This window comes from Cucurbita maxima, unplaced genomic scaffold (genome assembly GCF_002738345.1).
Source record: "Cucurbita maxima cultivar Rimu unplaced genomic scaffold, Cmax_1.0 Cma_Scf00016, whole genome shotgun sequence".
NCBI lineage: Eukaryota > Viridiplantae > Streptophyta > Magnoliopsida > Cucurbitales > Cucurbitaceae > Cucurbita > Cucurbita maxima.
Genome location: NW_019272032.1, coordinates 2,430,197 through 2,441,673, shown reverse-complemented (window position 1 = coordinate 2,441,673; position 11,477 = coordinate 2,430,197). Strand labels below are relative to the sequence as shown.

The 11,477-nt window shown below is 33.7% G+C and overlaps 1 protein-coding gene across 3 annotated transcripts in view; it reads left to right on the top strand.

Annotated features, from left to right (window-relative positions):
• The window catches only part of LOC111490719 (protein DGS1, mitochondrial-like), a 13,846-nt gene extending 3,052 nt beyond the window's left edge, over window positions 1-10,794 (top strand). The window contains exons 2-14 of one of the 3 annotated variants that reach the window (XM_023139285.1): window positions 373-549; window positions 1,252-1,455; window positions 2,631-2,768; window positions 2,875-3,027; window positions 4,348-4,542; window positions 5,276-5,376; window positions 6,620-6,709; window positions 7,465-7,537; window positions 7,615-7,643; window positions 7,751-7,874; window positions 8,454-8,564; window positions 9,280-9,380; window positions 10,413-10,794. In XM_023139285.1, the coding sequence (XP_022995053.1) occupies window positions 373-549; window positions 1,252-1,455; window positions 2,631-2,768; window positions 2,875-3,027; window positions 4,348-4,542; window positions 5,276-5,376; window positions 6,620-6,709; window positions 7,465-7,537; window positions 7,615-7,643; window positions 7,751-7,874; window positions 8,454-8,564; window positions 9,280-9,380; window positions 10,413-10,533 (1,617 nt within the window). In that variant the 3' untranslated portion in view covers window positions 10,534-10,794. The remainder of the gene's footprint in view (window positions 1-372; window positions 550-1,251; window positions 1,456-2,630; window positions 2,769-2,874; window positions 3,028-4,347; window positions 4,543-5,275; window positions 5,377-6,619; window positions 6,710-7,464; window positions 7,538-7,614; window positions 7,644-7,750; window positions 7,875-8,453; window positions 8,565-9,279; window positions 9,381-10,412) is intronic. The other 2 variants (XM_023139283.1, XM_023139286.1) reach the window with 2 other exon arrangements.
• The last annotated feature ends 683 nt before the right edge of the window (window positions 10,795-11,477 follow it).

Genomic DNA, 11,477 nt, shown 5'->3' with positions numbered 1-11,477 from the left:
GGGGGGGGGGGGGGGGGGGAGGGGGCTTAATGTTTTGGGTTTATTTTCTATTTAGTTGATTTTTTTATGAGATGATTTTTTGAAGTCGGAGTTCTATTCAAACTATACACCCACGATCTGTCTCCTTCCATGAAGGTAACTTACATTCAGATCTGCAAAATTTAGTCTGAGGTTTATGTATGTCATTGCATATATTTTCTCAACATTGATTATTGTCTTTAAGCTTGAGTTGATTGCTTGGAATCTTTTGCATCACTTTTGATGCATACTGTGACATGTAAAATGTGATAAATTTGAGTAATATTTAGCTGAGGACAATTTGATCATTGTGTGAAATGTAAATTTTTATGCCATGTACGCTTTGTTGACAAGTGGATGTGTGCTCATCGTAATTGGTTGATGGAAACTGCAATCAGTTTAACAGTAACATGCTTGAAACCCGCGGAGGCATCTAGACTGTATGATGTTTTGGATGATATTTTGGAGAATTGTTTCTTGAGTTTGTATAACATTTGGAAGAACTTGCAGTTCTGGCAATCTCGTGCAGAGGTAAGTCTTTTTTGTTGCCTGGTGTTTTTTGATAAATTTATTTGATGTATATATAGAAGATGCAAGGAGGAAAATTTAGGTCCCACATAAGTTTGTCTTTCGAGTGTCTTCAAAAGATCCATTACCCAGTGACATTCTTTCTTCAAAATGCAACATTAGATTATCACAATGGTCCAGCCAATACTAGTCATACTCCAGTCATTCCTTTTTAAGTGTATAGCATCTTCCAAAAAAATCCGATCAATGTAGAAGAGCTTCAGCTCACCCAAAGTATACCAAAAAACTGAAAACAACGTGTCCTCTTAAGAGCAGTCAGGAACGATTATGAAACCTTCCCCTCTTTTTCCACACATTTGTGGAGACAGATCATAAAGGAATCTTTTCCTGCAATGTATCTTTAGTAATAATCTTCTTGTGAGCAATGCTCAAGGAGAGTTTGAACTTATTTGGGCACCTCGACCTTTTAAATCAACTTTTTAGGTGCGAAGTTGACTGGAATCTGAAAAATATGAAGAAGGAACTACAAGAAAAATCTCTCTCGTCAAAAGTCCTTCCCTCATGATTGGATGAAAGATCTGTCAATTCCTTTCAGTTAATTATGCTCGATGACTTTTTAATGCAAGGCATATGATTGTTATCTTTCAAATTCCTGTTAAAATTTGGTTGTGAGTGCTTATGTCATTGTTTTCATGAATTTTTCAGGGTACAAATGCTCAAAAAGCTTACTTTATGATTTGTGAGAGAGGTCCAAGGGCCTTTTTTAATGGAACAGTGCAGTTAATGCGCCAAATTTGTAGGGATGGTTTTTCTTTGCAACACGTAGCTCATGATGCATCTTGTTACATAGCTGACCGGATAACTATATTGAGCTACTTAAGAAATCATCTTGCAGCTTTTGTGGCTCAGGTTTGATTGGCTTTCAGCACTCACTTCTCAAACCCAATCCTATCACTTTTGTGGTTTTATTCTATCCTTGAAAAATACAGTTTCTCCTCGAGTCTCAACTCTCTCTCTCTCTCTCTCACACACACACACAGTCTCAACTCTCTCTCTCTCTCTCTCTCTCTCTCTCACACACACACACACACACACACACTCGCACACAATTTTAGGACTTGGACTCACGAGACTGGCAGATTAATAGGAGATCAGATTGCAAATTTCTTTTTGGCTTCTGTACGGATTTTCGAGACAATGTTATCTTGACTAGTTTTATTCGTTAGTTATATAATGTTGTTGTCTCTTAACCTGTATTTTGATAAATAATTGTGCATGCCCGCCCCCTTTTTTATTTCTTCTAATTTTTCTTTTAAGATAAGAAGCAGGCCAAATATAAAATAGGGGAAGATAAACCATCCTTCCATTTAATGGCCGAATGAGATTTAGATGAACCTCTCCTATTGGTTTTAATAATGGTGTTTCCCATTGGCTCTATTGAGGTTGTCTCACGACAAATAGTGATTGTTGCAAGTTTAAATTAACTTGCCATTTTTCATATTTAATTTCAGAAGGTACATTTGACTTTTATATTAGAGAGAGGCTAACTAAATTCCTTGATACTTGATACTAGGTAACAAATAATCTAAATAAATTTTTTAGATATTAGGTAACAGTAAGTCTAAATAAATCCCTAGATACTTTGTAACAGGAGATCTAAATAAATTCAGGTAACTTCTAATTCTTTGACAGTTCCCATCGAGTTGAGTAATAGACATCATTCATTCTTAGTTTGGATACTAACTCATGAAAAGAAAAGGCTTGGACTAGATGGAAATATTTGGTTTTTCACATTTTTTTGCATCCATTTGTCATGAGATATCAATTAAGTAGTTTCTTATAACTTGAGAGTTGTTGGGTGGCAATCTTCTTTTAGTAACTATTTGGGAGGTAGTAGTGATTGAGAAATTTCAAGGGCATTAAAAGGATAATGAGGACTTGCTTATCACAACGGAACTTATCTCCCTCCCTTTCTGCCTTTCCCTTCTTTGATATAATTGCAATTTATCTGCTTGACATTCACATTTTTTATCTCTCAAATTTTTGTTGCTTATTTTGATCTTGTTCCCTTGTGGTTCCTGTAGGTCTTTATGAAAACTGACAATATTGGGACAGATTCAGGGAATGATCTACAAAATCCCTTACCATCATTGTTGGTTGCATTGAATGGCTTATTTCTCGATCTAGAGACATCAATTTGTGAACTGCATACAACACTTAATGTAACATTGAGATTATTTATAAACTTTATTGTTAAAATACTGAAGCAGAAATTATTCTATTTTAATGTTTCAATTCTCAATGTTTACTTTGTATATGACTACGCAGATGGATTTCCATGACAGATTTTCATTTCCTCTATTTAAAAAATTACCGGATGTGAACAAGGAAGGATCTCAGTGGACGAGTTGTGAAATTGGAGATGCTATCAACTTGCTTTGTCAGAACTTTCACAAGTTGGACTCTGTCATATCTATTATTGTAAGATTTTATTTCCAATGCTCCTATAGCTACTAATTTATCTTTACACCCTGAATAGTTTGGTTGTCAAGAAGAATACTTTCAATTTGTTTTGTTTCAACCTTTTGGAATCCGTGGCCACAAACTCTCAGATCAAAGAGAATTTAGTGTTACTACTTTTCATAGCCTTTTGATCATTTATAACTTACCTTTATGCATGCAGGATATAAGCATATTTAATATTTTTCTGGAAATATAGCTCAAATAACGTTTTGATGCATTCCAATTCTGTCCATTATGGTGACAGCTTGAGAAATTTGAGATTAACAAATAGTATCATCATCCACAATGTAAAAGTCTTTGCACTGACTTTGATGTACCAGTCTCTCTCTAGTTCTCGTGTGAGACAATTATGAACTTCATGATCTATGCAACAATTATTGTTAAATAGTCGATGTAATGTTTGTTAATATTGTGATTGATTTATGCTGTAGTCTTTTTTTTATTTTTTTATAATGATCATAACCTGCCCTGCCAACTAAAATCAAAGCAAGGAATTGTAATATTATTACTATCAGTTCACTGAAAATTTGACTCAACAGTGCCAACATCTCTCTATAGATGTATAATCACTAAAGATTTGAGAGAATTGATATACTCTATTTCATTCACATCAGAATTCGGACATATAAACACAAATACAAGGATTGCCTAAAGTAAAGCATGTGAAAAGTCGATGGACTATTAATAATAATACAATTTTTTAAATCATCATTAAACTTCCAGTAAATTTGATGTTTTATTCATACTTTAACTTTAGGGTTGGAAGTTTACATGAAGACCAATACGGGGCTATTAGTTTTAATTGGAGTTAAAATGACCATATAGTGAACCAAACACATGAACTCTTTCTTGCTTTGGTACCATGTTTAATCATTGTTGAACCCAAAAGCTTTAAGTTGATGGGTTATAGTAAATTTAATTTTTGTTTGCACTTTAACACAAATATAGTTTTCTTTAGAAGATTTGAAGGTAGCTATTAGGTTCTTTAAATTTTTTATTTACTTTCTTAGCTAATCTCTATAAGGTTGTATTTTCTATTTGTATTTTTTTCCTTTTTGACTCACTTTGGGAGTTCGTATCTTTTGAACTTTTATTTCTTTTCATTATATTAATGAAAAGTTATTTCTTGTTAAGCAAAAAACTATAGTGCTCCCCTTCAGGTTGGTATCGAAAACAAAGTTTCCGAGCACCTTAGGGCAATTCCCTACAGTGATGTTTTAATTCTTGATAGTGTATGAATACTCTTCACTAAGCAGAGTTTATTTATGTGTGTTTTAGGTTCTTAAACATCGAAAGCCAAAAAAATTAACTCGGTACTGGCTTAAATATACTTGTGGTGCAATTGGCCTCTCAGCCTGCTCTGTTTGTGTTCTTCAACATAGTAAATTAATGGGGAGCAATGACATTGAGAACTGGGTTCGTGAAGCACATAATTCAGCAGCTAAATTTTTCAAGGATCATGTACAACAACCGGTACTATTTTTACTATTTTGATTTGGTTTCCTTCGTCTCATTTGATGATGTTGCGCTCTACTGTCAGTTTTCTTTACCATTGCGTTTTATTTTCTTGGGTTGGGTCTTTAATTATGGTTGATTACTAGGACACTGAACTTTGCTTACAATTACATGGACTGCACCTACTAGAAATTAAATAACTCTGAACTCTCTCTTCATGCCACGATGGTTCCTTTTTTATTTATCAATTGTAATAAGGGTGGTTTGTCTCTCTCTCTCTCTCTCTCTTCCCTTGGTGTTCTTTTTCTAAACTTTTTTTTAGTCTAATTCTCCTGGTAATATTTGTATTTATTTATTAATTGGGGTGCATTTATTCTCTCAACATAGATTTCTTTGTATTTGTACGGGTTTTTCTTATTTTATCTTTTTCACTCCTTTGGAAGTTCATTTCTTTGAATACTTTTTCCTTTTCATCAATGAATGAAAAGTACATTTCTTGTTTAAGATAAAAATTAGAAGAATGAAAGCACAATTGAAAGGGTCAAAGAACGATTGATTACTGTTATAGTAGTTGCCGCTTGGTTGCCTAGTTTATTGTAAATGTTTATTTAGTTATGGCAGCACCTACAAAAACGGATTGATGCCCATGGTAGGGTGCATCGATGAATTCAATGTCTGATTGATTATCAATGACTTTAGCAACGCATTCAGAAACTCTATGGAATTGATATTCTGACTCCCTGTATTGCAGCTTATTTCAATTAGAGATGAACTTTTTGCTACATTTAGAAAGAGGCATAAAGGTGTCATGGATGGTCAAGATGTTCAGTTAACTACCGACTCCCTGCGCAGGTGATTTATCTTTCACGGACTTCTCCAATTGGGTACTAAACTATTTACTTTGAGCACCGGTTTATTGTTGGAGTAAACAATGTTAATCTTGCACATCTTATCTCTATCTCCAATCATAAAATTAGAGACCTCTTAGAGAATTCTAGTGTAACTATAGAGTCTCTGAAAACAGACCAAATTTCAAAGGCGTTGGCTAGATTGTCTTGAGGTGGCAAAACTGAAGACTTCTCTTTAATGTTCTCATTTGATACTCTTTTATAGGTTCTTCTGGCGAGATATCTGTTTGAAATTGTGATGCTTTTATATTTTCATAGTCCTATTTTCCTTTTTAATTGTTCTCTCCCTCCCGCTTGGGAGCTTGTATATTTTAGCATTAGTCTCTTTTCATAACTTAAATGAAAAGTTAGTTTATTTCTGTTTTATTTACAAAATGTTCTTAAAATTTGTTATTATACGAATTTGTGATTTTAGAAGGAAGTAAGAACTTTATTTTTGTTTTCTGAGAAATTGGTCATTTATTTTACACACTTTTACAAAATAACGAAAAAGAACTCTTAAAAAGTACAACTATTTCAAAAACAATTTTCAAACAGCTGCTCTAGTTTTGTTTTTTGTTTTTGTTTTTAATGAAACGCCAAGCTTTCACTGAGCTCCATGAAAGAACACAAGGGCATGCAAGAAACCCCTCTAGTTATTAATCTATTTGGGATGAGTTTGACCTGTGTCAATATGATGGAGGTTGATGACATTTAGTTTACTTTTATTTTTTCCTCGTGATATTTCTTCTCCACGCATTGACTTATTCTTTAGGCTAATAATTGATTAAGTTTAGGAGATTATTTGGAAAATTGTTAGTTTAGCAGTCTCATGTCCTTGTTACCTAAACTGCTTTAAAACATTGTGATCTATTACAAATGTTACTGTAGATATTGAAATTACTATTCATAAACCCATAATATTGAAAGAAAGAATGGTTTCGTTTGTCCTATGAAATGGTGATTTTCCAGAACACATTAAGAGAAAACAAAACTAAGTTGCAGCAGCAGCAACAACAATAACAACCATAATAATAAATTTAAGAAAATAGTTGCACAAAACAAAGCAGGTTTTGCTGATATTTTAATTCTGAAAAACAAAACTATTTTGAAAACAATTCTCATACAAGGCCTAAATTTGCGGCAATATCCATATGTTTTTATATGGAAATGAAAAAAATATTAAATCAACATCATCTTCTTTCCAGAATGTTACATGCTTTCAGTGAGCACACGGAAGGTCGGAAGTTTGCAGATGCTGCATCAGATAAAGAAATGTTTGCGAAGGTTATGTTCAGGTTATCCTCCATATCTTGTTTCAAGTTTGATCTACTGTTGTACTTTGTAGGGTGCTTGAATTTGTTGTTAAAAACGAAGGAAGGCTGACTTCTCGTAGCCAGTGTCTTTGCATCTTCTTTGGACCATGTTTTTCTAGATTCCATTGATTCCACAATCAGTGCATTGGCAATTGAGCCCTGACGTCAACAAGTCATTAATATGCACATCAACTAGTGTCATTCTTCGTATTAGGTCAATTTCACTTTCTGCTTTTGGGTTTCTAATGATTCCTTGAATCATTTTAGTACACTTCTGTTGGCTCCTATATTAAGTTTATATCATCTGCTTGGTCAACATTAAGCAACATGCATGTTTCCTCTTACTTCTCTCTTCATGTGGGGACTCAAATGTGATTTTAACATGGACGCCTTTCTTTTCCCTGTTTTTTCTCTCTGCAAATTTGGTGAAAGATAATTAGGTTGTTTTGGGGTTAGCTTGGCTATTTCTATATTGGTAAAGGAATGCTTGTACAGCTTTCTTCGTGGTACCTATAGGAATGGAACGGCAACTAGTCCTTTGGCTAAAAACTTTTCCTTCCTAGCAGAGCTTTCGCTTAAAACTTCATAACTATTCTTCTTATATCAATGCTAATTCTGAAATCATGTTTTCTATGAAAAAGAACACTGCATTAATCTGATATCAACGTGCATTTGTTTGGTTGATGTAGTGAATGATTTTATTTGATGATAGATATCCGTTGTTTCCTCTAATTTAGGTATGAGAAAGAATTGATGCATCCCGTTCAAAACCTTCTTAGTGGAGAACTGGCCCGTGCTTTGCTTATCCAGGTTGATACATGCTCAATTATTTTCTCCATATGTACTGGTACATTATACTTGATAGTTTTCTCTTTGTGTTTATGCAGGTGCAGAAGCTAAAATTGGATATTGAGACGTAAGTTTCCGAAACTTGCAATCTTTGGTGTACAATACGTTATGTAACTTGATCTTCCTGATTTGGTTTGATGCCCATGATTTTTTATTATGATGGCTTTTGAATAGGGCAATGCTTGAGCTTGACCAGATTCTCAAGGCAAATGAAATCAATTTCGCTGTTCTAGCTGCATTGCCAGCATTCTTTATCTCACTTCTTTTGTTGATGCTTTTGCGTGCCTGGTATATGCAGGTAAACTAATGCAAGTTATAGTTCATATTTTTTTTAATTTAAACAGTGTGATTTTGATCTTGTTTCTACTTGTTTCCTTTATCAAATTAGATTTTGCTTTCGAGGACTTTAAATTACTTAGGCAGTCACTCTAGAGTGCTGATACCTTCATCTGTTGGTCGGTCATGAAGTTGAGCGGGAGCCCTCCCTGCCCCCTGGCCATCAAGTTTGCTAGATTACCCTTGTACTTGGTCGAAGTATTCAAACCCCTAAGGTCCATACCCCATAGGCACACCTTGCTTGCTTTAATAATTCTACCCAAAGAACTAGACAAAGAGAAATGTTTCAATCCATCAAAGAATCCAAAAGCTAAACTGGTGCATCCTATGGTTGAAATGTTAGGTTATTGAATTTATCTTCCTATTGAAAGTAATAAATGTGTTTATATATGTATCTATATATATGCACTTATTCTTCTAGCTTCATATTTATTTGTCTGGTTTCTTTACATGTCATTTAGTTTTTACTTTGTCTAATGTTGCTGTATTTAAATTTATTGATAAAAAAGAGAGTCAACTATTTGCTGATCTTGACATTTAGGATACCAGAGCTGAAGGGAAGGGAAGAGCTGCTCGGCTTCAGAGAAGGCTATTAGTTGTGGAGGTGGAGAAAGCAATTATGCAATACCAGAGTTTTGTTGACCAAGGACATGTAAGGAGCTCCATCAACTTGTTTGCTTCTGAAACACGTTCCTTCTCTGTTTTTACACATTTTGTTTGCTATAAAAATCATGTTTTGCTGATCAATATGTAATATAAGCGTTATAGAATAATTAATCCTAGCATATTAAGCCAGAAGTTTTTACTTATTTATTTGCTATAGGAGATACATTTGTTAGAAAAGAGAACATCAAAGAAAAGGGTAGACTAGTAGTCTAAATCAACCTTCAAATTTAAGGACATTAAATTAGAACTTCCCCATTGGCTCAAATCAAACAGAAATAGAGAAAAAAAAAATGAAACTCTTCACTTTTGGAAGCCTAGAGAGAGGTGTCAAAACATATCAGTCGAAGCCTTTTCTATCTGGAAAAATACATATCCTGTTTCTCACCATCCAAATTTTCTACAAAATGGCGAAGCGTAGAACCTGTCCAGATGATTTTAGCTTTGCTTTTGAGCGTTGGATAAATCTCCCACATAATGGAAAACATTGAAACTTGTACGAATGACTCCTGGCTTTCTTCTTGAGCGTAGTATAATTGACTAACTACCTGTGTTTCGAACATAAATAATTTCCCCATTTCCCAAACAGGCGAACACAATATACGAGATAAGGAAGGAATTGTTTCTTATCATTTTGTTTTATCGAGTATCCTGTGCAAAATGAGAATATTTTTCTTTTATTTTTTTTATTTATTGATTTGCAGGTAAAAGATGCAGAAAGTAGTTTTGGGTTACTGTTGTATAGTTTGGGTCGATTATATCATGCTTCTGAGAAGCATGCCAAAGCAACTGGTGAATGGCTAGCGTAAGTTTTAGCCCAGCTTTCCTTTTCTCTCTTTCTAGGCATTACTTGTTGAACACAACTCTCTGTGGGAAACACTCACACTCTCTGGGAAACACTCACACACTCTGTAGAATACGACTGCTTTTTATTGTTTTTGGATTTCTTGATGAAAAACTAGGTAGGGTGGAGGGGTATTTATACTAGAGCCTCAATCTACACCTAACAAATCTAAATCTTTTTCCTAAAATATCTAGATCTCTCATTAAATATCTAAATCTCTTTCTCCTAAAATCTATAGGTATCTTTCCTAAAATCTCTACTAAAATAAATATACAATGGGCTTGTACAAGTATTGGGCTTGACTCTATTGGGCTAGTGATGATATTTCAACATTACTTTCCTTTCCATTCAAGCAAGATGCAATAACATTTCCTGCTTAACTGTTTGCTGGACTCTTTGGTCAAATAGCTCATTGTTTTTTTCAAAACTGACATGAAAACACATGACATTTGTCTAGGTCATGAGGAATAGCTTTTTCATGAATTTTTATATTTTTCACTCATCTTGTCATACGAATCTTCTTTGGTGGTAGACCAGGAATATATTTAAAAGGAAAAAGAATTTATTGGTAGGCAGGGGCTAAAACGACCCTAACATGCCTTCACATTGTGAGATTAAAGAGTACATTAAGATAAAACAAACAGGAATCCTTCGACTAATAATCCTCATTATCACCTCCTTTGCTTGCACTTCTAGCTTTTGTGGTTTTTTTATGGTAACTTTAGTTCCCCAACCCTTCGATATTTTACCAGAGGTCTCACACACACCGAGGAGTTCACTTTTTGAGAAAACTAACATCTTAGGATAATATTCACTGCATGCTCTTCACCTGAGTTTTTATTCTGAAACTGACGGAATAAGCAGCAGAAAGAGAGTTTTTGTTGGTGTATACTAAATTGAACATTGAACGAATACTTGCACTAATCTAAAGTTTAGTTTTTCTGTTTTTCCTTATTAGTACATTTATGTTAAAGCTATAATCTTTGTTAACAGTTTGAGGCAGGATCTTCTGGAACTCGGGAAGCCCAGCCTTCCAACAAGAGATAAACTCATAATTGCATCGCGCATTGAGCGAATATATGATTGTTTACTTCCTTCGTCGACACGTTTATAACGCTCGACGTCATCTTCGATTCAACTCCCCAGGAACATTCTTTTATTTGCTTTATGGAAGCTTTTCCCCCACTTCCTAGCCTGGTTTTGTACGCTGCATGTTGGCCCTGGTTAAAGCCTGTTTGTGTTGCCTTCATTATGGAAGATGTGGAGTCTTATCTTACTATGTCATTTAAATTGTCTTCATGCACATTATACTCTGTAAGGATACTCTTACAAATGATAGAATGAACTACTGAAAATCATTGATGGATTCGTTGAATATGGTTGCCAAACTTGGTGTCATATTCTGCTCGAAACAAAGCATATTGTAACTGTGCGTTTATGAGGAGATGATAATTACTTGAGTCGACTCTGAGAAGTTTTCATTTATTCAAATGAATAGCAAAGGTCAATTCGAGCATATTTACTTAGATAAGATATTGATTATCATCTTAAAAGTTGATAGTTTGATTTTTAAGCTTTACTATGGTTGAACTAAGAATAATATTTGATAAACGTACAATACTCTTCTTGGATTATTAATATTTTTTTAGTACATTTTTGAGGCATTTAATATTCATTTTTTAACGGTTCAATAAATAAACAAATATTCCTTTTTGGTCGTATGAAAAAAGAAAAACCAATTTGACTATAATTTGATTTGATACAACCTATAGCCAACTAAACTTGGATGGAACCATCTCTAGAAGTAGAAGTAGAAGTATCATAAAAATATTCGAGAAAAAAATCAACTTTTACCATCTCATGTTCATGGTAAATAGTAAATTTTTACCTTAAAACAAAAAAAATATTGTAATTTTACTATGATGGAACGTTTTCGCTTACAAGAATTGTTTTAAATAAATATTCTTATATGTATTTATTGAATCATAAACTCCGGAGAAATTTATATTAAAGTAAATTTTTATTGAAAGTTTTTTTTTTTTTTTTTTTTTTTTTTTT